The sequence below is a fragment of the Emydura macquarii genome, unplaced genomic scaffold (assembly GCF_026122565.2).
Source record: "Emydura macquarii macquarii isolate MOO-44397 ecotype Brisbane River unplaced genomic scaffold, CSIRO-AGI_Emac_v2 contig_1039, whole genome shotgun sequence".
In the NCBI taxonomy this organism is placed as follows: domain Eukaryota; kingdom Metazoa; phylum Chordata; order Testudines; family Chelidae; genus Emydura; species Emydura macquarii.
Genome location: NW_027131176.1, coordinates 681,923 through 707,158, shown reverse-complemented (window position 1 = coordinate 707,158; position 25,236 = coordinate 681,923). Strand labels below are relative to the sequence as shown.

The 25,236-nt window shown below is 40.9% G+C and overlaps 1 protein-coding gene across 1 annotated transcript; it reads right to left on the bottom strand.

Annotated features, from left to right (window-relative positions):
- Positions 1-1,060: 1,060 nt before the first annotated feature.
- On the bottom strand, positions 1,061-25,229 carry ENPP5 (ectonucleotide pyrophosphatase/phosphodiesterase family member 5). Its single transcript, XM_067544932.1, has 4 exons — positions 25,166-25,229; positions 14,818-15,684; positions 7,982-8,158; positions 1,061-4,680 (listed from the first exon to the last, which is right to left on the bottom strand). Exons 2-4 carry the CDS (start codon positions 15,644-15,646, stop codon positions 4,295-4,297), a joined length of 1,392 nt encoding a protein of 463 aa, XP_067401033.1. The 5' UTR covers positions 15,647-15,684; positions 25,166-25,229; the 3' UTR covers positions 1,061-4,294.
- Between the last annotated feature and the right edge of the window lie 7 nt (positions 25,230-25,236).

The window sequence follows — 25,236 nt, the reverse complement described above, 5'->3', positions numbered from 1 at the left end:
TGCAAGCTCCTCCTCCCCAGTCTACTTGGAGGGACCACATCTCTGAGAGGACACCTTTTAAAAAGATATGGGCAAGGTTGTGCACATGGGGGGAGGGAGGGAGAAGAGAGTCTGTTCACCTCCATAACATGTTGCACAGAATCTACTAAAATCCATTTAATTGTCTAGTTTTTCTCCATGTGACAAGTTTTCATGTTGCTTTGTAGATAAAATCACCCAGACTCATACTGAACTTTCTCCCTCTGGCAACAACATCTTGAGGGGACAAGTGCTAGATAGATCTGAGTTCTAGGCAGTTTCCTTGAAGGTTCTGGAGTTGGGATTCATGGTTTTTCTTGCCAGTCTTCACTAGCCAGGGAAGTACTGACCCAGTGAATAGACATCAATGCATCCCTGCTGCTGGAGAAAGCAGGGTTGTCGCTGTCCTTGAAGAAGCAGCTGGTGCTGGAGTCAGATGTTGGCTGCATGTACGTGTTCTTTCAGTGTGCTGTCCCAGTGCTGCACAGAGAGCGGACACAGCAGACCTCAATCAAACCATCCAAGACGACCACAGACTCAGTTTCAGTAGCGAAGGCACCTGGCCAGGTTTACTGGCAACGAAGCACAGTATTAGTGCCCTATGCATGTTACATGATCATGACCTCTGAGCTTGAGTATTAATTGGAAATCTGATGCATCTGAATTTTATGCTAAAACTTTGAATTTTAGGGAAAGAGGTAGAGCTGTGGATACCCCGGAGGAAGTAGAATAAGTGAAGAATTAAACCAGTCCTATTCTAATTGTGGCTTTCAGTGCTTCAACTGGCAGAGTAATTTCCTTGGCATATGTGAAACTTCTCTCTCACCAACAGAAGTTGATCCAATAAAAGATACTGCCTCACCCACCTTACTTCTCTCCAGAGTAGTTTAATATTTAAGCTAGCAAAGACAGCAATAAGTAATTGTTAACTTAACCATCTTCATAAAAATATTTTCTGGGTTAACTTGCATATGTCAAAGTAAAAAGATGAATAGAGGTGAGGTTTTAACATTTCATATCCGAGACACCGGACTCACTCATATTCCAGTTATGAAAACAGCACTCTCCCATGTTACTTTATTATTCATTAGAAATAATTACAACAGTAATTAAAACACAGTCCTCTTAAATCTTTTCTTGAAACGGTTACAAGTTTGGATTTTTTACATAATCTTAGTTATGACTTGAGCACTAATCGCAATTATAAAATATTTGGAGTTTACAAGTGCAAATAGGACAGAACATTCTTGACTAGAGCTCTAAGCATGCCACAGTTTAGTAAGTATTTTTTTAACAGTGCAAGCCTGCCCATTCCCTAAACTTGCAGTTGCAATATATTTTAATCCCAGCTTCCACTAACTCAGTCACACACCATCTTAAAGTACTCAAAAAGGCACACATCACACCCTGTGCCCTTTTAAAGAGAAACGTATGGAGCATTTATCGCAACATTTCTCCAATGGGACCACTTCTTGTGCTTACAGGTTTAGGCTTGTGCATCTGTCAACTGAACCCATATCAGATAGCTTGTTTTCATGTTTTGTTTTAATAAATAAAATAAGCTTTAATGTCGATCTGTTAGGAATATTTGCAGGAAACCTAAGACATCTTTGATTATGTAGGATATAAAAATCAAACTAATAGCTGAACACACAAATTTCCCCTCATTTATTTTTATAGCGTAATGCATTCTTCAACTTAAATAAGCTTTGTGACTACTAGAATCCCTTTTTCCTCTGGCTATGGGCTCACAAATACAGAAGTTTCTCTGAGATGGAACACATTGCTCTTCACTAAACTGTATGTTTGGGTATGAGAATTCTGGGCAATTATTATTGACAGATGTACTGAATTTCTTCTCCCCTAAATGAATAAATTGCCTAGCAGATTAAGTTATACAACTTTTAACCTGTTTTTTTTTTTAAATCGCAATTGCTTACTGTATCCTTGAGGATATAAATTTAATTGCTCACTGTGCAGTTTGCTAAAAAGTCACTAATTCCACTACTATAGTGTATAACTATTTAATTGTGCAAAGACAGATCACATTTTCTATCTTGTGTGAAACCTTTAAAACCAGTCAGTGGGAGGATGGGAGAGAGCTAGCATGAAGAAGCTACTGAAAACAGACAGCAAAATTTACTACGTAACTTCTAATGAACAGTGTCAATTATTTAGGCTTCCACAATGCAGAAGAGCTGTCAGACTGTAGGTCTCAGTTCTGTATGTCAATACATGCATTCAATATTTAATTGATCTGCAAGAATTGCATAAAGGCTATTAAAATCAGAAAAGGTGGAGATTTCATACATCAAAACATCTCCACCTAATATCCATCCATAATGTTTTCTATCTAATTCTTGAGGACAAAATGGCCAAAGTAAAGATTGCAGTGAATCCTGACCTTTCTTGGGTAAAGTTTACTGGTAGCCTGATTATATTTTAGGTTCACCTACTCTGAGCTTCAAGGTCCTAACCACTACTGAGAACACCATTTTCATCTGTTTTAGAAAAATTATTTGTCTCCTGAGCTAACACTGGAAATGGCATGACAAGTCCACTCAAGTCCACTCTTTCTGATATCACCTGATTCACTAAAATACATGTTGTGGGTTTATTCCTGTAACAGGCAGCTTTACATTACAGCCACTGTGGCCACCACAGGGAGATTTGCCTTGCCTAAGCAAAGACGGATATGAGTCAGATTAAGTTATACACACTGCTGAATTTTGAAACTTAATACTGTGGCTACCAATCCAGTTTCAGTATTCTTCCCCACCCCAATTTGACAAGCTATGGATTCCTACATGAAATACTCACCAGCCTTCTGTGGGTCATATAACTCAAATTAGAAATGCACAACACTGCCTACTAAAAATTAGAGACTAAAATACATAGTGGCCTATTTCAGTTATAAAGATGTCTGCTACAGAAGTGGAATTAGTTATGGTTACAGGTCATGACTAAATTCTGTTGCTACACAACTTGCATCAAGGAAGAATTCTGGCTGATTATGTCAATTCTCTTGCTTCATTATTTCAGACTATTCAGTTTGATCCACACTCAGTCAAAAGCCACCCTTTACAATTCAGAGATTTTTTTTTTACATAAAGAAACTATGCTAGTTTTTAAGAACTTAGAGTTACAATACCGTCTATCTTGAATGGGAGAGGGTCTCCTTGCCACATTATTCCTCAGCAGTATCCAGCGTACACAGCTATAGTTTCTGTGGAAACTTTCCAGATTCCTCTCTACAACAAACAATTTAAGGTGATGCAGATTGTCCTGTGACTGCTAAGAAAGTCCTACACATCCCCCATCTGGCAAAGATACATTATTTAAAAGGACTGAGTCAAGCTCATTGCTGACCATTAGGGGCACAATTCCATTGACATCAGTGGAATCACACCTGCTTAAGCTAGGGGTGGATTTGCCCTGCTGTGTCCAATATTTTGTTGTCTATTACCTCCAGGAGATGGCAATCCTGCAGCAATCCTTTTGATAATTTAGCCCAGCATTTCCTGGTATACTATAATACAGGCCCAGCTATGTTCTTGTTAGTTATGATTTTTTTTCCTATTTCATTTCCTTATTGAATATCTTAGTTCACTGAAGTCCTAAACATTTTAACTAAATACAGGTTCAAATAATTTAATGTTGACTGATTACTAAAGTAACAACACTGAAATATATCAAGGTATGTATTTTAGTTGCTATAATTTAGAGAGAATTCAGAGACGTATATAGCTTTGCAACTTGTACAAACACTATTCTAGTGATATTTATGTTGAATGCACAAAATGGGAGCATTTTTGATAGAATATATTTAACCTGCCCATCCTCCTACTGTGGATCCCTTACACTAGCATTTTTTTTTAAATCAGTGATTTGTTTAAATCCACAAGATAAAGACCAAGAGCTTAGCGGATCTAATATGATTTTATTTCCCTAATAAAATTAGCTCAAGATGAGGTATCCAAGGGTTTAAGGTTACTAAATATCTACATATATATCATTCCAGGTTTATCTAAAGGGGCTTCCAACTTCTCAAAAATCAAGTGGTTATATAGTGCAACAGAAACATGCTTTCCCTGCATGCAGCTGTTACACATGTACTCCAGTGCATCAATGGATCAGCACTCACTTCATTTCACTTTGCATGTGTTTATTTTTGCAGATCCACCTACATAATTTCTGGGAAAACTTCCTTTAAGCTCAAAATAACTAAGAAAAACAATAAAGTTATTTTAAAGTGCCTCCATTGGAAAGTTTAATATTAGCCTTGTAGTAACGGCTGGGAAATTTCAGTGTGTTGCACCTGCATGCTAGGTAGTTGGCTGTGGGTTAAGTGTTTAATAAAAACTAAAAGAAAAACAAAAACAAGAATGCTACCAAGAAAAACTCCTATAAAATAGGCATAGGACTCCTGTTCATAATATCTAGGGTGTGGGTCTCTTGGAACTTCCCCAATAAGCATATCCTCCACATTGCTGAATGACCCATTGTTTGGCAATGGATTGATAGCAAGCAGATGGCACAATAAGGGGTACAGATCTGTGAGGCTCATGGCTTCTTTAGTGATATTTTTTCTAAAGGCAGGACCATGGGCCAAGAAGATTGGGTGCATTTCTGGTAGGATGTTGTCATATCCATGATTACCCACTGGAAAGAGAAAAAAATGTGAGTTATCAAACTTACTGACACCCTGAAGTTCTTAAGCAAACATTTACATTGCTCACTAAAAGTATGAAATATTGAATCTTTGGACCTTTTCCCAGAGAATCCATGATGCAAAAGGGGGGAAAATGGCCTAATTTACTGTAGCAAAGATTTAACAATCACATTTTTGAACAAGAGCACAAACGTTAAGGAGTTACTAACTATCGGAGTGATAATATTACACATTGTGAATCATAATGTTAACCTTTTAGGCATTCATTTCACATAAATCACCAGGGGGTGATTTAAAGCTAGACAAAGCATTCAAGAATGTACTGCGGGAAGCTTCTGTATTGGCAGGGAGGACAGAGGAGATGACCCAACAGCAATCAGCGCCAGGAGAGGGCTATGAAGAGTAAGCTCACAAGACTTTAGAGTTCAGTGTGCACTCACAGGCTTTATGCACTGAAGCCTGCTTCATCTAGGATTCTACTTAAAGGGGAGAATTCTACTCTGCAACTGGGCTGGCTGCTCCATACTGCGTGGGGGCATATTACTCAGCCTCTATTTGACTGCTGGCCAATGTCCAGACTTCTGGAATTCTGAGTAGTTCAAGACCTGACTCATCCTCTGCCCCACATGCCTGTCAATGATACGGAAAAAATATGGTGACAGGAACATAAACCAGTCTTGCAACTAGTGCTTCAATGCAGTTTTCTTGAAAAGAGCCTTTGTCTCAGAGCTCATAGGCTGCCCTACAACACGAGAAATGTGTGCACATGAATAGATGCATCATGGAGGGGGAAAAAAGTGAGGAAATAATTGCATTACTATGAACAGTAAAAATATTTGGTAGGCTATGAAGACATCAGTTTTTTAACAGTTGGAAAGTTTGCTTTTAAGTAGGGCTGTCAATCACGGCTAACAAACGATTAATGCAAAACAAATTAAGTAGATTAAAAGAGTCTACAAAGAAGAATACAAAATGTACACTGCTCACTTTATTTTTATTACAAATATTTGCACTGTAAAAAAGAAACAAAAGAAATAGTATTTTTCCATTCAACTCATACAAGTACTGTCCTACAGTCTCTTTGTGAAAGTGCAATTTACAAATGTAGAATTATTATTAGAGCGGTCAATTCATTGCATTTAACACATGCAATTAACTCAAAACAAATCATCCCTTTTTTTTAAAGGAGCCTTAGTCTCACACCTCCGGAGACGGGACTCGGCCATGGCCGGGCGCAGAGGGAGGCACCAGCTGCAGCAGGGAGCAGGAGGCAGCCAGGGACGAAAGACTCCGTAATATCCAAACCAGACGCCCAGATTACTGAAATGCCTCCCAACCCCTCGGAGCCGATTGCACACCCCCTCCCCCTGCAATAATCTATCCATTTGTTTGTTTTATGTGCGGAGAGGGGTAAGGACACTGTCAGCATCTGCCAGGATGCGAAGCAGGGAAAGGGCGCGTCCGCTGCAGCAGGACCCACGTCCTGGGTGACTCCAGTGGTCTCTCCCCCCCACCGCACTGCACTAATCAACTGTGACCCTGTCCCATGGTCCGCGGGCGATTTGGGAGAGCCGGTAAAATACATTCCAGGGAGGAGACAGGAGCCCAGCTCCCTGCACCATCCCCTCCCTGCTGGACAGGGCTGGCCTTAGGAGTGGGCGAGCGGGGCCACCATCCAGGGCGCTGTGTTCAGTGGGGCACTGCTGCATGCCTCCGGGCAGGGGTGCCTCTCCTCCTGTCGCTCTGCTCCACTGCTCCACCTGCCTTCCCCCCCCGCATGGAGCTGTCTGTGGCCAAGATGTTCCGGACTGGGAGCCTGTCTCCTGTTTGCTGCACAGAGCGGGGGCAGGGAGGCTGATGTTGGGGTGTCCCCCTGTCTCCGTGTACTCAAGTCATCGTGGGGAACAAGAATCTGTCTGCTGCTGCTGCTGGATCAGGAGTGAGTGCTGCCGACAGCAGCTGCTGCTGGCTGAAAAAGCGTTCAGGCTACTGAGTGCGCTGCTTAAAGAGACCACATTGCCCCCCTCCAAAAACCAAACCAAACCAAACACACATCCCCAAATCTGAAATGGCACCTCTCCTGAGCTAGGAGTGGCCAGGGGGCTGTGGGACGGCCCTGAGCTCCAGAAAGATGCAGCCCCCGTGCGACAGCACGGAGCCCACCTTGATCTGCAGGACGAGCTGCAGGCACCATAAGCCACAGTGCAGAAGTAAGGGTGGCAATATACTATATACCTTGCCACCCTTACTTCTGATTGGCTGAACAAGAAGTAGGATTCAGAGTGGACTTGTAGGCTCTGAAGTTTGACATTGTTTTATTTTTGAGTGCAGTTATGTGAAAAAAAATAATTTACATTTGTAAATTGCACTTTTACAATAAAGAGACTGTACAACAGTACTTGTATGAGGTGAATGGAAAAATCCTCTCTTTTGTTTATCTTTTTAACAGTGCAAATATTTGTAATACAAAGTGAGCACTGTACGCTTTGTATTCTGTGCTGCAACTGAAAACAATATATATGAAAATGTAGAAAACACAAAAATAGTTAAATAAATGGTATTCTATTATTGTTTGAGTGTGATTAAAACTGCGATTTAATCTCATGATTAATCTTGATTAATTTCTAAATCATTTGACAGCTCTATTTTTAAGTGGAAAGTAGAAGCATGAGGCAGAATCTGATTCACTAATCAGCATTTACACTTCCTGAGAATATCACCTCCAAACATAAGCGCCCCAGATTAACCTTGTAATGAAAAGCCTCCAATCAGACAACGTGTGGTTAGGCTATTCTTTGCCTAGATTAACAAAAGCATTCTCCAATTTCTGAATTCTTGTATTCTGTACTAGAGACTAATCACACTCAGCTGAACAGGCTGAGCTGGCAGTACTTCATGCCTTCATACCATACTTTACAGAATTGGACCCTAGGTTCTTAAGAGTTCTAAGAACCAGCTCTTGCAAGAAGAAGTTGCTTATTTTTTAAAGTTATACAGTATTTGTGATCAGATAACGTTTTTGAAGCCAGTTTAGGACTTGATTTTCAAAACCCCTACAAGGAGCTGGGAGCAAAAGTCCCACTGACTTTCAATGTGACTGTATATCTAACTCCCTCTGGGTTTTTTGAAAATTGCACCCATATGTTTTAAGACTTTCTAGTCCTACTAATTGAAACCAGCTATGGGGCTTTTGGGGCTGGAGGGGGGTTAAGAATTTAATAACCTTATTGTGTTATTTTGAATAGAAAAGAATTATAGATCTGAAACAGAATGAAAAAAAGATATACTTACAGAGAAGTTGATCAGACTTGTTTTGTAAGATTTCCCATCCCTTATCAGCCATTGCTAAGATTGGCTGAATTTTACTGTTGTGTTTATAATGTAATCTATTCGGAATCTCCTCCTTTTTATAAACAGTCATGTTTGGATGAGCATTGACCAAGGCTTCATACACTTCATCAAGTTTGCCTTCAGAACAAACAAAACAAGAACTTAATACAGTGACAAAATACAAGTAATAATGAAGAATCACATAATATACACGCTCCCAGTAGCTTAAATTACCTTTTTTCTGCACTGGGTAAGAAGAATAAAATAATTGTTACACTCAAGAACAGAATTTAGTTTTAAAGGAAGTTCTAAATAGACAGTATGTGATGCTGTGATAATTTTAGTGTTAAGAGCTTTGGGTGGGTCTGGTGAAATCACGTGACCATAAGAGCATATTCCACTAAGTTGTGATGTCCTCTCAATATAGGTTTGTAACAGGGCTTTTACGTTGTGATTTTCTTTTTACTTAAACACAAGAGTAAAATATTCTACTTTTTATTTTATCATCATTGTGCACAGCAGTATATGAATTTCACATATTCACTTCAGTTAGGGGGAATTTAGTTAAGCCCTTTTGTGGTTAAACTAATTCTTCCCCTTTGCATATAAAGCTTGATAGCAGGGAAGCGACACTTTCTCTGATGTTCTGTTCAGTGCCCACAGATTTCTTAGGGAGCAGAGCTTCAAAGGGAATTGCCACATTTCTCCTGAAACCATCTACGGTGCTCAGTAGCACCTCAGGGGCTGTTGGGTTGCTTTAGAGTTTATCTTCCTTTAAAAAGCTGCATTGGGAGCTGCTGATTTTTCCCATGGCAGCCTCGAAAAGGTAACCTTAATTTAATGGGAAGCCAAAAATCTTCAAATAGAAGCATCTTGTATGGAGGGGAATTAACTAGATTTTATTGACTTTCCAGTTTAAGTCCATAGTGTTTATTTTAAAAGAATTTCAGTCCCCACTTTGGTACCTGCCCCTAATTCATTTTATTTTCTCCTCTTTATTTCATGATTTCAAATGATGGGGGTAGCAATTTTCTTCAAATGGTGGTTAGGTCCCAACTATGCACTATTATGGCATCAAAGATGCACAGCTGGCCAATTAGCTCATGTTTCAGGGGAAATGTCCAAATTTGTATTATATGATCCTAATGATATATTCGGTCTTTGGAAATTCTTCGCTTATTATTGTTAATGTTCTTGTAATGCCCAGAGGCCCAAATACAGATTAGGACATTACTGTGCTAGGCACGGTACAAAAACTGGTCCCTGCCCGAGGAGTTTATAACTTCATTTAATACAAAATACTATAAGCAAGAAACCAGCAGTAAGTTGGAGTGGGAAGGAAGATGAAAGTCATTCATAAGATCAGAGAGTTACATCCTCTAACAGCATGCACAACTTGAATATTCAAACTAGATAAATATGTTTTTTATACTTTTCTTTTAAACCTCCACCAGTTTCTATATTTCCTCTAAGATTTTAATCTACAGGTTTCTGTTCATCATCATCTATTATTTGTATATAGTGCCTCGGAACCCCAGTCATGAACTAGGACCCCATTGTGCTAGGCATTGTACAAACACAGAGCAAAGACATTCTCTGCCTCAAAAAGCTTACAATCTAGATCTATTTCTCTCTCCTTATAGAAATCTAGCTATTTCTATACTATTTTTATCATTTACCTATTTCTATTTTCTGTAAATTTTGTTATAAAAGCAGCAATGGAATGGGAAGTGGAGGAAGATGAGGGGAGAGTAATAGGGAAGGAGCAGTGCAAAGGGTGTATGCATGGAATAGCGCTAAGAAGTAATAAATAGCAGGGTCCAGGAGGCATGGTGAAGTAAAAAAAAAGTATCAGTAAATGTCAAGACTCCACTAATGAAAACTGGAGGAATCAAAGGTGCTGCTTTGAAGAAATATTGTCTGATGCTGGGAATCTGCCCTTGTCTTCATCCCCGGCTTATAACACTACTCTCCTGTGATTCAGCAGGAGCTGAAGGCTTTACATTTCCACTTTGAAAGCCTTTGGTGCCAAAAGCCCCAAGGAGATCAATTTCTTTTTAAGTTTTAAGCTCTATACACAACCTTGAAGCTCACATATTTTTATTTGTCCCCATACAAATAGCTTAAAGCCACATAAAAACAAAAAACCCACCCACAGTGTTACTATAGTTATAACAATAATCTCAGTCTTTTCAGATCTCTCTGAAAAATCATTCACCACCTTTGTGAAGGTTCAAGACACAAACTAATATCCTTCCTGTGTACAAGTAAACTGACTTGTATTTGTGCAGAGATATTTTTAAAAATCAGTAATTAAATCTCATTTATGTTACATAACAACTACATTAAAAGAACATTAAGGTTGCAAAGTCAAGCATTTAAAAGTCAGGAAATATTAGAATGAAAATTGCCTGTGCAATCAATTACAGGTTCTGGGGGAAAGTGTGTTCTAGTGGTTATATACCTTTCTGCTCCTGTGCCCACAGCCAGTCTGTTCTCCTCTGCTCCTATCTACCCCCATGGCCCCCATCCCAGTCCCCTTCTGCACCTATATACCTCCCCATCCCTTTCTGTCCTCACTACTCTGGTCCCACTTTGCTTCCCCATATCTTGTGGTCCTGTCTTCCCTCCTTGCACCATTGGGTTCCTGCAATACCCTCCCATTTATCACCCCTCTGCATTCAAGTCAGGCTGTTCCCTCATTGTCCCCAGTCCTCCACCATCAGCACCCCAGCAAAGGAGGCACTGAGACCCCAGGAGAGAGTTTCCTTGCTCTTACTTCCTATGCCTGTGGCCACAATGACCAGCAACAGCTAGGAAATGCAACTGTAGGGAAAGTTCTGCTCTGCCTTTGCTCATCCTGGGGATGGAGCGTTCTCAGTACAGGTGGATATTTGGATAATTTAACTGCCAAAGGCACTTCTGAGCATGTGCAAATAGATTTTTTCAGAGGTTTATAACTTGGCCAGATTTAGTTAGATTTTCACAGGGACAATAAAAGGCACATCCTTAACACCATAGGATATGTCTACACTGTAATAAAACACCCGCAGCTACCCATTGTCAGCTGTCTTGGGCTTACAAGGCTTGGGCTAAGGGGTTATAAAATTGCAGTGTAGATGTTTGGGCTCATGCTGCAGCCCCAATGCCTACACTGCAATTTTATAGCCCCCTGCCCTAGCCTCACAAGCCTGAGTCCCTGCCAAATTTCAAGTCCCTGTGATAAAGCATGGAAGCAGAAGAGCTTCAGTTAAATGGTTGTAATTTTTTTAAAAAAACCACAGCCAACACAATGTATTTTCCCCTAATCTTATTCACTGAAAAAACAGAACTGTTTTAGCGGAAAGTTTAAAAAAGTCAGCCTGAGGTAGCCACCTGGCCTGGAAAATTTCAGATCCAATGGTTAAGTTTGGCAAGTTATAATCAACTGAAAACAGGGTCTTAGAGTTGAAAGTGTCAGGCAAACAGATTCATCTATATAGTACATTCCATCTTAAAATATAAAGGTAACCAAAAATCATTGTCCTCAATTCCTTTCTTGGTGTGTTGTGCTCAGCATTTCCGTTTCACTCTGCCTCACAAGGCCCCATCCTTCTCCCACTGAAATCAATGGGAGTTTAATAGGCAGCAGGTTTAAAATGAACAGAAGGAAGTATTTCTTCACACAACACACAGTCAACTTTTGGAACTCCTTGCCAGAGGATGTTGTGAAAGCCAAGACTATAATAGGGTTCAAAAAAGAACTAGATAAGTTCATGGAGGATAGGTCCATCAATGGCTATTAGCCAGAATAGGCAGGGATTGCTGTTTGCCAGAGGCTGCGAATGGCAGATAGGATGGATCACCTGATGATTACCTGTTCTATCCATCCTCTGAAGCACCTGGCATAGGCCACTGTTGAAAGATAGGATACTGGGTTAGATGGACCATTGGTCTGACCCAGTATGGCCGTTCTTATGTTCTGGTGATGGCATGACTGGGTACCCAGTGACACTTAATCACACAGAACAGAGCAGTCACCTAAAATAGCCTTCCTGGCCTTGTTTAGATGGTGGTTATGCCATCAAGTTTCATAGAAGGAACTCTGAATCCAGGATTTGACAGATTAAACAGATGAGGAAGGAATTTTTAATTACATTTGGTTTGAAAACAGATGTGGTTTCAGTTCTTAAGCTTGCTTATATACGTGCCTACTTTTCAATATTAAGAATTTGCAGTTTGCTTTCCCTTGCTATCGTGCCTTCCCCTCTCTTTTAATAGTAATGAGCCTGCACAACGTGCTGAATCTCTTTACGATATAATTTAGGATTATGTCACATGCATTGTGCAAATCATACTTTTATTGCTCTTACTCTAGCTGGGCAGGAAGTTTCTGCAACAGCAACTGATATTTAGAAATAAAGCTGCTATATTCTTTTTTTACACATTTCAATTTAGGCAGCTAGCCAGACCCTGACTATTGGTCTCTTTGCAGCCTAAAAAAGGAGTCGCCCAAATTCAGTACTGAAGGGTAGGAAGTGTGATTGTTAATGGTCACCATGTGTTCCTTATTTGTCTTTGGGGCTAAAATTATTACTTTATTTAACAAAAAGGTCACGGTATGCTTCTTATGACTAGCTCTTCTCTCTCTTCTCTTTCCTCTGTTTGCCAGACCAAGTTCTGTTGTCAGTTACACCATTATATTCTGACTGAAGGCAATGTGGTTGTACACGTATACTCCCTTCCCACAAAACTCATCCCCTCTACAAAGCATTTCAGTCTCTTTTCTCAATCCTAGACGCAGAGGAGATAGAAACCTCTTCCTGGACATATAACCTTAGCTTCAGATTAAAGTTAGTCACATTTGTATGTAAATTAAGGGCAGAATTTGGTCTATAATTTACAGCATGTAGGAAGATGTACTTCACCCAGAAAGGTTCAAATACCACTTAAGTATATCACACAACTGAGGTTACCCAAGCTGAAAAATGTCAAGTCTCTCTCTCTCTCTTTTTTTTTTTTTTTTTTTGGATGGTGTGAGCAGTGCAGGGAAGAACAGGGAAAAGAGAAGCATATTCTGATAGGAGAAATCTGATACACCAAACTCTTAGCAAACACTAAAAAACATCTCAGCTTCTATCTTTGATACAAGTCATTGGCTTCAACCTGTCAACTATAAGTAAGAAGATAAGATACAATGAAGCATGGGTTTACCTTTGCAGAAAGTATCTGCACTCCTGTCTTTTTAGAACAAGTTTTTCCTCACCTTGCTGAAGACGGGCATATTGCTTTGTTTTTGATAGATTTACTGACCCTTGGGGACTTGAACAAGTTAAACAAGAGAATAGTGACTAAATTTTGAGCTGCAGAAATAGCTATAAGAATTTACTGTTTTATTTAATTTCTTAAAACATAATTCCACACAAAACTTGAAAATAAAACCTTTAACTGTGAATTAGTAACTGAAGTAGTTAATTGTTGGACAATTCAAAAAGAGAGTTAAAAGCCTATTGAGAAAAAGAAAGTAATTTTACCTATCCCTATGAAAGACTAGTTTTATATTACTAGCAAACTAAAGGACTGAAATAACAAAACACGAAGATCTGCACTTTCAGGCAAAAGATGAAATTTTTTAGCAATTACCTCTGGATGGATTTTGTTTTAAATGTATTTATTTGTTTAAAATTCAACCTAGACTTAGGACCTAGATCAGCTATCAATGCATGTTTATATTTCATGGACAGGAATTATAAAAATAGGTAGAAATTGTTAAAAAAAACAACTTTATCATAAATATATTGCAAATATTTTAAGGGAGAAGGCCCTCTGCATTCAATTTTAAAATTCTGTGCCACTATTTTCTTGTCTGTTATATAATCAGCGCAGAACCAAAAAGAAGTTTTATATTTCAGGGATATCATTATAGACTAATGCACTAGTTGTCACTGCTGGAGAGTCGTGATCTAATTCTTTTTCTATGCTGGTGAGAATCAGGGGTAACCCTGCTGAAGTCAATAAGAAAAACCAGCATGAGGCTCTTGGTGATTCAAGTCAAAATAAATATAGAAAAACCTTGCTGGATGCTCACCCACATCAAATTTCTCAAGGTGATAGGTGCCTTCGGAATAACCAATGTCACAAAACCATTACTCTGTATGACACAATTGGCAGTTCTGCTCCAGAGATGCAAAACAGAAGGGCAGAGCTGCTGCAGGTCCAAACTGAGATATATCGAAAGAGGGATTAGTATGATGGCCACCATGTTAGCAGACACATCGAAGACTGAGCTAGCAACTCCCAGAGCTGCAGGCATGATTCTCAATAGTTTGAGCTAAGGAGCCATATTTTTTAGCTCAGGCTGTAAAACTGACTCACATCCTTCATAGATTGAGGAGGCAGGGAAGACACATAACATACACTATCTAAAAGGTTACATCAGGAATCTTCAAGGTATATTCCATACCTGCAAGCACTCTGGTTCTAAATAACGTCAGATAATGCTACAAATGATCTTACAATCTTTAGTGTTTATAAAAAGTATCTGGTATTGACGTAAGCACACCATGTTTGTCACAATTTTGGGTTGGCAAGTAGTACAATAATTTAAAAATGAGCAAGTCCATTTTCGAAAGCTATGCTAGACAGAATTATCAATACTAAACAAGGGCATGAGCCAGCAAACCTTAACCCACACAAATCAGTTCATGACAGAAGTCCCATCGGCTTCATTATGATTACGGACCTGAATAATGAGCCAAGCCCACAAGAGCAAGACCATTTTGATACTTCATTTTCTCTCTAGACACTATAGTTCCTACCTTCTTTTGGCAAAATGGCTACTACAGGGGAATGGTCAACCATTGTATACAGCTCTCTAGCCACGTATTGATCAAGCTCTATCAGCCTTTCTGAAGAGGACTGTGTCATTCCATGGTCACTTGTGATTATGATATTCAGTGTGTCCCACAACTTTGCTTTCTTCAGCTCTAACACAAGATATCCCAGCTTGTCATCAATCTCACTAATGACTGCGCCCATACGTGGATTTTCTGGGCCCAAAATATGCCCCATCGCATCAGGTTGCTCCCAGTATAGAAGACCAAAATTTATGGGTTCTTCTGATGTAAACCAATCAATCAGTTTGGCAACTCGATCTTCGAATGAAACAGACTCATTGTAAAACATATAGTGTGTAGGAAAGACTCCATGTATTTTTATATCTGTTCCAGGCCACATAGCAGCTCCGCTTCTATGTCCTTCCATTTGGTTGGTGATCCATATTGGACAGGCCTCTTCCCAGAACTTTGAATTATAGATGTTCTTGCTGTTCAGGGAGAAAGTTTCGTTCAGGACAGGATCATACATTTCATTAGCAACTATGCCATGACTCTCTGCATAGAGACCTGTCACCATTGTATAATGATTAGGATAAGTTTTTGTAACAAAAACATTAGTAACCTGTTTAACATGAGCACCATTCTTCATGACATAATGAAAATTAGGCATTGGGACTTTATAAATATAATCCCATCGAAATCCATCAAAAGATAATAGTAACACTCTGGGCTGGTCCTGTTGGAAAGAAACAGTGCTTGGAAAAATCATCAAACAGACTGCCAAGACTCCACAGAGGCAATTCAAAGCCATCCTGGAAAAGATTTTTCACTCAGACACAAGGTTGGTATCTGTAGAATACAAAGGCAAAATCCAGTTACCATTTTCGCAAGTGAAACATCTTGAATACTTATCTTCACTACAGTATCAGTGAATTTGAAACAAGTTTGTGAATAAACCTTGTCTAGAGGTACTCATGTGGCTCCCATCACCGTAGTATCGGAACACCTCACAAACATGCGTTAATTTACCCTCACAACACCCCTATGAGGCAAGGAAATCGTATTATCCCCATTTTACAGATGAGGAGCTGAGGCAGAGAGATATTTAATAATTTGCCCAACATTACCGAGGAGTCTGTGGTACAGGCAGTGCTCTGAACAAAAAAAATTCTTCCTCTTCCACTGTGACCAATTTGCCAACATTTGAAGACTGAATAAAAATGCTTCCTCTCTCCTCTCATAATGGAATGCTTTCTAAAGTGATGGAAAAGGGGATGTGAAGGAACTACTGAGGCTGATGACATCACCAGAGAGGTTAGAGCCTCTGGGGGGGTTCGTCAAAGTACCAGTGGATCTCAGGAAGGGAGAGTCAAAATTGTGACAGGGCAATCACAAGAAACCATTGGGAGTCAGAGGTTTGACTGGACTTGCTTGGAGAGGTGGGCTAACTTAAGACGGGTTAGTAGAGCTGAGGCGGGAGCCTGAAAAGAGGTCATCTTTGCGTGTCCCAGAAGATTCCCACATAGGCAGACTGTGGTTGGCTTTGGAGATGAGAAACTCCCCTGAGAAAGTGAGTGACTCCCAAAGCCATCCCAGTAATTTAGCAGCAAGAGTTGACACTGGGAGATGACATGAGACACAGGCAGGTCATAGCACAATATGTATGTATATATGTAAATAAAATAGAAGCTCAAGATAGACTTACATAGACAGGGTAAAAAAAGAGAGGTTTCTGTGTATAAAACTATTTCTTTAACGCTTACAGTTCCACGTTAGATTATATTTGTTCTTTGAATAATAAATAAGGTACTTTATTTTTACTAACTTTAAGACTAAGCCTGATACGTGAAACTAAGTTATTTAGACACCCGACTGCAGCTTCTTGAAGTGACACTACATTAGTAATTATCATGTGGTAGAGTGCATTTCTGGGTTTCAAGTTCCTGGGGAGAAACGACTAAAGCCTTTTAACTCTAAGTATAAAAGAGAAAGGAGTCAATACCAGATGATGGCAGCAAAGGTACCAAATAAAGAGTCACCAAGTATATGTCAGCTGTTCAGCAGAGGGAGAGCACGTCCTCACAGGGGTGCTACAGTTAAGATTCACTAACACCCCCTAAACATATTTTGATACTGAAATCTCATACACTCAGGGCATTTATAATGGGGAAAGTGGTAAATTAAGTGTAAAGCACATTTTAGGTTAATGACATACTAATTATTTCCTTTTCCAGCTTGCATGGTACATTTAAAAAAAAATCCAGATATCAGAGTCATAGAAATGTAGGATTGGAAGAAACCTTGCTAGGTCATTTAGTCCAGTCCCCTTCACTGAGGCAGGACTAAGTATTATCTGAACTATTCCTGCCTGGTGTTTGTCTAACCTGGTTTTAAAGACTTCCAATGATGGAGATTCCATAACTTCCCTAGATAATTTGTTCCAGTGCTTAACTACCCTGACAGTAAGGAAGTTTTTTCTAATATCTAATCTAAACCTTCCTTGCTGTAATTTAAGTTTCCAGTTCACATGACCTGGTTCTCATGGGGGACTTCAATCACTCTGACATCTGCTGGAAGAGCAATACAGCAGAGCACAAACAATCCAGGAAGTTTTTGGAGATTGTTGCGGACAACTTCCTGGTGCAAGTGCTGGAGCAACCAACTAGGGGCCGTGCTCCTCTTGACCTGCTGCTCACAAACAGGGAAGATTTAGTAGGGAAAGTAGAAGTGGGTGGCAACCTAGGCAGCAGTGACCATGAGATGGTCGAGTTCAGGATCCTGATAAAAGAAAGAAAGGAGAACAGCAGGATATGAACCATGGACTTCAGAAAAGCAGACTGACTCCCTCAGGGAGCTGATGGGCAGGATCCCCTGGGAGGCTAATATGAGGGGGAAAGCAGTCCAAGAGAGCTGGCTGTATTTTAAAGAAACCTTATTGAGGGCGCAGGAACAAATCATCCCGATGTGCAGAAAGAATAGCAAATATGGTAGGCGTCTAGCTTAGCTTAACAAAGAAGTCTTTTGTGAGCTTAAACACAAAAAAGCAGCTTACAAGAAGTGGAATCTTGGTCAGATGAGATGGTCAGATTAGAGAGGATTATAAAAATACTGCTCAAACATGCAGGAATGAAATCAGGAAGGCCAAAGTGCAACTGGAGTTGCAGCTAGCAAGTGGCATGAAGGGGAACAAGAAGGGTTTCTACAAGTATGTTACCAACAAGAGGAAGATTAGGGAAAGTGTGGACCTCTTACAGAATGGGGGAGGCAACCTAGTGACAGAGGATGTGGAGAGAGCTGAGGTACTCAATGCTTTTTTGCCTCTGTCTTCACAGAGAAGGTCATATCCCAGACTACTGCACTGGGCAGCACAGAACGGGAAGGAGAAGAACATCCCTCAGTGCTGAAGGAACAGGTTCAGGACTATTTAGAAAGACTGGACATACACAAGTCCATGGAGCCAGATGCAATGCATCTGAGGGTGCTGAGGGAGTTGGCTGATGTGATTTCAAAGCTCGTGGCAACTGGGGAAGGTCCCTGATGATTGGAAAAAGGCAAACATAGTGCCCATCTTCAAGAGAGGGAAGAAAGAGGATCCAGGGAACTACAGACCGATCAGCCTGACCTCAATCCTTGGAAAAATCATGGAGCAGGTCCTCAAGGAATCCATTTTAAGGCACTTGGAAGAGAAGAACAGAAACAGGAACAGGAGAGTGATCAGGAACAGTCAACATGGATTCACCAAGGGCAAGTCATGCCTGACCAACCTGACTGCCTTCTATGAGGAGTTGACTGGCTCTGTGGATGGGGGGAAAGAGGTGGACGTGATATACCTTGACTATAAAATGGATAGAGAGCTGGCTAGATCATTGGATTCAACGGGTAGTGATCAATGGCTCCATGTCTAGCTGGCAGCTGGTCAAAAGCGGAGTGCCCCAGGGGTCGGTCTTAGGGCTGGTTTTGTTCAACATCTTCATTAATGATCTAGAGGAGGGGGTAGATTGTACTCTCAGCAAGTTTGCAGATGACACTAAGCTAGGGGGAGTGGTAGAGATACCCTGGAAAGTAGGGATAGGATACAGAATGACCTAGACAAATTGGAGGATTGGGCCAAAAGAAATCTGATGAGGTTCAACAAGGACAAGTGCAGAGTCCTGCTTTTAGGACAGAAGAATCCCATGCACAGCTACAGACTGGGGACCGACGGGCTAGGCAACAGTTCTGCAGAAAAGGACCTCGGGGTTACAGTGGATAAGAAGCTGGATATGAGTCAGCAGAGTGTCCTGGTTGCCAAGAAGGCTAATAGTATACTGAGCTGCATTAGCAGGAGCATTGCCAGCAGATCGAAGGAAGTGATTATTCCCCTCTATTTGGCACTGGTAAGGCTGCATTTGGAGTATTGTGTCCAGTGTTGGGCCCCCCACTACAAAAAGGATGTGGACAAGTTGGAGAGAGTCCAGCGGAGGGCAACAAAAATGATTAGGGGTCTGGAGCACAAGACTTATGAGGAGAGACTGAGGGAACTAGGCTTATTAATCTGCAGAAGAAAAGAGTGAAGGGGGATTTGATAGCAGCCTTTAACTACCTGAAGGGGAGGTTCCAAGGAGGATGGAGCTAGGCTGTTCTCAGTGGTGGCAGACGACAGAACTAGGAGCAATGGTCTCAAGTTGCACTGGAGGAAGTCTAGGTTGGATATTAGGAAAACATTTTTCACTAGGAGGGTGGTGAAGCACTGGAATGGGTTACCTAGGAAGGTGGTAGAATCTCCTTCTTTAGAGGTTTTTAAGCTGCGGCTTGACAAAGCCCTGGCTAGGATGATTTAGCTGAGATTAGTCCTGCTTTGAGCAGGGTGTTGGACTAGATGACCTCCTGAGGTCCCTTCCAACTCTAATATTCTATGATTACTTCTTGTCCCATCCTCAGTGGATCAGGAGAACAATTTGTCACCCTCCTCTTTATAACAACCCTTTATGTACTTGAAAACTGTATTCAAGTCCCCTTCAGTCTTCTCTTCTCCCAACTAAACAAACCCAATTTTTTCAATTCTTCCTTGTACGTCATGTTTTCTAGACCTTTACTCATTTTTGTTTCTCTTGTCTGGACTTTTTCCAACTTGTCCACATCTTTCCCAAAATGTGGTGCTCAGAACTGGAAACAATACTCTAGTTGAGACCTTAACAGTATTGAGTAGAGTGGAAGAATTACTTCCTGTGTCTTGCTTACAACACTCCTGCTAATACATCCCGGAATGATGTTAACTTTTTTTGCAACACTATTACACTGTTGACTCATATTTAGTTTGTGATCCACTGTAATCCCCCGATCCTTTTCTGCAGTACTCCTTTCTCAGGACTACCTAAATCACTCCATTTTGTATTTGTGCAGTTGATTATTCCTTCCTAAGAATAGTACTTTGCATTTGTCCTTATTGAATTTCATCCTATTTCAGGCCATTTCTCCAGACTGTCGAGATCATCTTGAATTGTAATCCTGTCCTCCAAAGCAGCGTCAACCCCTCCCAGCTTGGTATCATCCGCAAACTTTGTAAGTGCACTCTCTATGCCACTATCCAAACCATTTATGAAGATATTTAAGAGAAACGGACCCAGGAAAGATCCCTGCGGGCCCCCACTTGATATGCCCTTCCAGCTTGACTGTGAACCATTGATATCTACTCTCTGAGTACAATGTTCCAACCAGTTGTGCACCCCCCTATAGCAGGTTATATTTCCCTAGTTTGCTTATGTGAATGTCATGTGAGAGAGCATAAAAGCCTTACTGAAATTGAGATATATCACATTTACTGCTTCCCCTCATCCACAAGGCTTGTTACTCCATCAAAGGAGGAGAGTAGGTTGGTTCAACATGGTTTGTTCTTAACAAATCCATATTGACTGTTACTTATCACCTTATCTTCTAAGCGCTTACAAACTGATTGATTGTTTGCTCCATTACCTTTTTGGGGACCAAAGTTAAATAGACAGATCCATAATTCCCTGGAGTTGTCTTTTTAGTCCCCTTTTTATAAATAGGTACTATATATGTTCTCTTTGAGTCCTCTGGGATTGCCCCCATCCTCCAGAGTTCCCAAAGATAATCACTAATGACTCAAAGATATCTTCAGCCAGTTCCTTAAATATTTTAGGATGTATTTCATCAGGCCCTGCTGACTTGAAGACATCTAACTTGTGTAAGTAGTTCTTAACTTTTTTTCTCCTATTCAAGTCTCAGATCCTACCCCATTTACACAATATATATCTGTTTGAAAAGCAGATTAGCTACATACATCGCATAGTATAGTTTCTTCCTAAAGAAACTGCACAATTATGTTCTAGTGAAACAGGATATCCTGTTTCCACCACAAGCCACTGTCATAGTTAGAATTTATATATTTGAATATATTAATATATCTGGTATATATATTATATAAAGGGAGACTTTAGTGCTTGACAAAGTCTTCAGATAGATAAGACAAGACAGGAGTAGCAATAGTTCAAATTTCCCCTCAATGTCCCACCAACATGCCTTAACTCTGCCCTGGACAGATTTCCACTAGGGGCAATGACTTTATTCTCCATGCTCATTCAGTTCTTGGCCTCTTTGCCACAAAGAGTGCCAGTTAGTTTGTGAGGCTTTTGAAATACAGAAACTGGATGACAGCACAAGCAGTACACAACAGCTATTTCAATCACAAAGGCAGTATCAATTTTAAGCTATTGTCAACCTGGCTCATATTGAAACTAGAGATTTAGAAGTAAAAGACTCCATACAATTCTCAGCCATCTCAATTCCCCTCCCATATTAATATTTTAAATCTGTTACCAAAAGTCTCTTGATTTATTAAGGGAAAAGGAGAAGGATTAACTCGCATCTCCTATGATTCACAATTGCATTTCCTCATCAGTCCAGTGCTAAGCATAAAAATTCATTTGTCCTTTTAAATGAAGAGTCACTGACTTCTGAAGATAATTAGTACAAAAAGCATGAAATGAGAAATTCCTTGCTAAAATGAGAATATTCTCATAGCCAGTCTGACCGCTGCAAACGAAAACCAGTGGCCATTAAGGGTTGCATGTGGAAAATGTTTTCTTCCTGGACAGCCATGAAAATTAGCTCTGTGTCTGATCAGCTGATTCATCAAGAAATCAGCTGCCCTGCAGAAACCCTGAAAAGAGTTATCTATACACAGCAGCAGATGCAGAGCTCATATAAAATGAAGTCATCCTCTCTATTTATTCACCAGACTTTAGTTTTATCCTTTCCATAAACTCCTAATCAAGACTCAGTTATTCCAATTCAAGGCAGTAGTATGTGCCCTGTAAAGCCTTGGATGCAGGTTTATATGCAACAGCTCATTTTCCAAAGCCCATTTAAAATGCCTGTTTGTTTTGCCAAGAGGACTATTCCTGTTTATTATGGGCTTACTGTATATCCTAGCACCTAAGTTATTTCCTGGTTCTGTTATTATTTTAACCAGTTCTGGCCATTCTCACATATCAGCAACAGTGAGGCACATCATGCAGATTTGCCTTTCACTCTTTACCCAGTACATTCATTATTTAATGACTCTTTTTAAATCAACAATATACAGCCTTCCACTGAAATCAGTACTAGCTTTACTGTGATTATCCACATCCACAAGGCCTATGATTGACTGTCCTTGTGCATCTGATCCCTCAAATTGAACTTTTCTTAAAAGACGAGACTGCTTTATCTGTATGTGGAAACTGACCAAGTACTTGTGAGACAAAGTCTTCCTCAGTTTAAATCTCCACACCCTTTGGAAATTTTTTCTCCTTCTCATCAGCTTCCAACCTGGACTCCAAACCCCACCTCACATTAGCTATTTCCTATAACATCTCTATCAGTCAATCTAAACTACCTATACAAGCACTGAAATGGCCCTCATATATGAACACTTCACAAATACTAATGGATTTATCCTCAAAACACTTATCTAAGGTTATAAAGCATTGTCTTCATTATATATATGGTCAAAAACAGAGACAGGAAATGAACCTGGATCTCCTGAGTCCCAATTCAGTGTTTTAACCTCATGGTTTTTACAATTCCTGCTTCACAATACAATGTTTGAAATCACAGCAACAAAAGTGACAGAGGTCTAGACCTAAGCAAAAGAATAAGATTTGGACATGTGAAGACATTATAGTCTTCAAATACATGGAATGACCAATTCCTATCATAAGTCACCAAATAGTAATGGGTTTAAACTAGAGCTGGGGAAAAGTGAGGTTACATTTTAGAAGAACTTGATAACTATAGAAATTATACTGCAATAGAACAAATTACCAAGGAAGGTTATGGAAAAGAATCAATTAGAAAATACCAGTACTAAAGGCCTCTCTAATCTTGCGGAGAAGGACATAACAAAAATCACTGGCTAGAAGTTAAAACCAGACACATTGAAATGAGAAATAAAGGCATACATTTTTAGCTGTGAGGTTATTAGCCACTGGAACCAATTACCAAGGGAAATGGTGAGTTCTTTATCTCCAGGAGTCTTCAAATTAAGACTTGGGTGCCTTTCTGGATGATATGCTTTAGACAAACACAAGTTATTGGGCTTAAAGTTGGGGTAATTGGGTGAAAATCTATGACCTGTGTTATAAAGGTCAGACTACGTGACTGTGACAAAGTGAGAATTTTCTGTAATATTTTTATGATGCCTATGTGTGCCTCAGTTTCCCTCTGTACCTTGCATTGCTACCTAGGAATTGCAGAAGGGTTAACTCTGCTCTTGGGGCAGAGCAGGAGAGGTGGAATAGACTGGCAGGGGGAAAATGTGAATTCAGGAACATGTAAACACAATGTGGCTCTGTAGGAGGACAATGGACTAAGAGGTTTTAGGTGGCTGGGGATAAAAGCTGGCATTTGGAGAGACACAGAGCTCTCAGTTGGGACTGAGGCTATGTTTACACTACATCACTTACAGCAGTGCCACTGTAGTAGCTAAGCCAACAAGAGAGAGCTCTCCCATCACTTTAATAACTCCTGCCAACAAAGTATGCCGGTGGGAGAGGCTGTCCTGCCAACATAGCACTGTTTACACCAGCACTTAGGTCGATATAATGTACATCACTCAAAAGTGTGGATTATTCACACTTAATTTGGAGTGTAGCCTGATAAAGAGAGGGGAGAGAGCCAACAAATGGATTCCCCAACACCTTTTGCTGGGTGGAGCACTGGCTTGGCCAGGATGTCTTAACCTTTGCTTCTCTATGCTAACCTAAGAACTTCCCAATGCTGTGTTCCAATTAATACTCCCTACTCTGTTTTGAAAAGGCTGCCTGGCTGAGATACATCAGTCCCTGAAAAATGTAAAAATCAGGAATCTATTTCAGTTGGACTCACTGGGCAGAGTTCACCTTTAAAGTGGCCTACCTTTAAAGAAGAGCAGGACCCCTTGGGGATCTGGTACACTGAAGGGGTTCCTCCAAAAGACAGTTTAGAAGCTGGGGTGTAGCACAGATTCCAGATCCGTAACAATGATCTAATCATCCCTTCTTGCCTTAAAAATCTATGACCCATCTATCAAAGCTTGAGATACTAGGGATGACGTACTAGATGAGATCAGAGATCAAGAAATGAGATGCACCTTCAACCCAGTAGCCCTTCTTCAGTCACCCCAACCAACCATGTTCACTCCTGTCATTTCAAGCTGATATAGGCGGTTGCTTAAGTCATGCACCTTGCCTTGGAGAAATTACTGATGAGAAGCCCTGGGCATTCAGATACACCAGGGCGATGGGCTCAGATACCACAGACAGTTAACCTGGACTGCAAGTTTTGAGACATGCAAAGTGTCTCTGACGCACAGCTCAGTGTAGACATGCAGACGGGATCAGTGTGGAGCAGTGAAGCATTTGGATCAAGCAGGACAGAGGGAGATGTGTGTGGAAGGGGGGTGGGGTTTTTTTTTGGGGGGGGGGGGGAGGTCGGGGGGAGGGTCCTCTTCTGCTTCCCACTGACATGCACGTCTAAGATTAATCAGTGAAATCAGCAGTAACGTAGAGCGGAGCAAACCTCACCCAGCCCCACCCGCAGCCAGGGATCAGGAGACAGGCACCTGCTGGACGCACGCAACCTGCTCTCGACCAAGGGCAGCGAGCCTCAGAGGCGACCATCCCATCCCCCACGCCCTCGCCGGGACACAGCCGCTAGAGGAGGCCAGTCCCCGCGACATATCGATATCCCCATTGGCGGGGGGAGGGGAGCCGGCCCCGCGACATATCGATATCCCCATGGGGGGGGAGGGGAGGAGGAGGCGCCGGCCCGCCAGGGGAGCGAGAGGCGGAGGGAGCGGGTACCTCACCTCAGCGACCCGCGCGCTCCCGCTGGCAGGCGGCGGCTCCCGAACTCTGCGCTGCTGAGTCCGAATCCCTC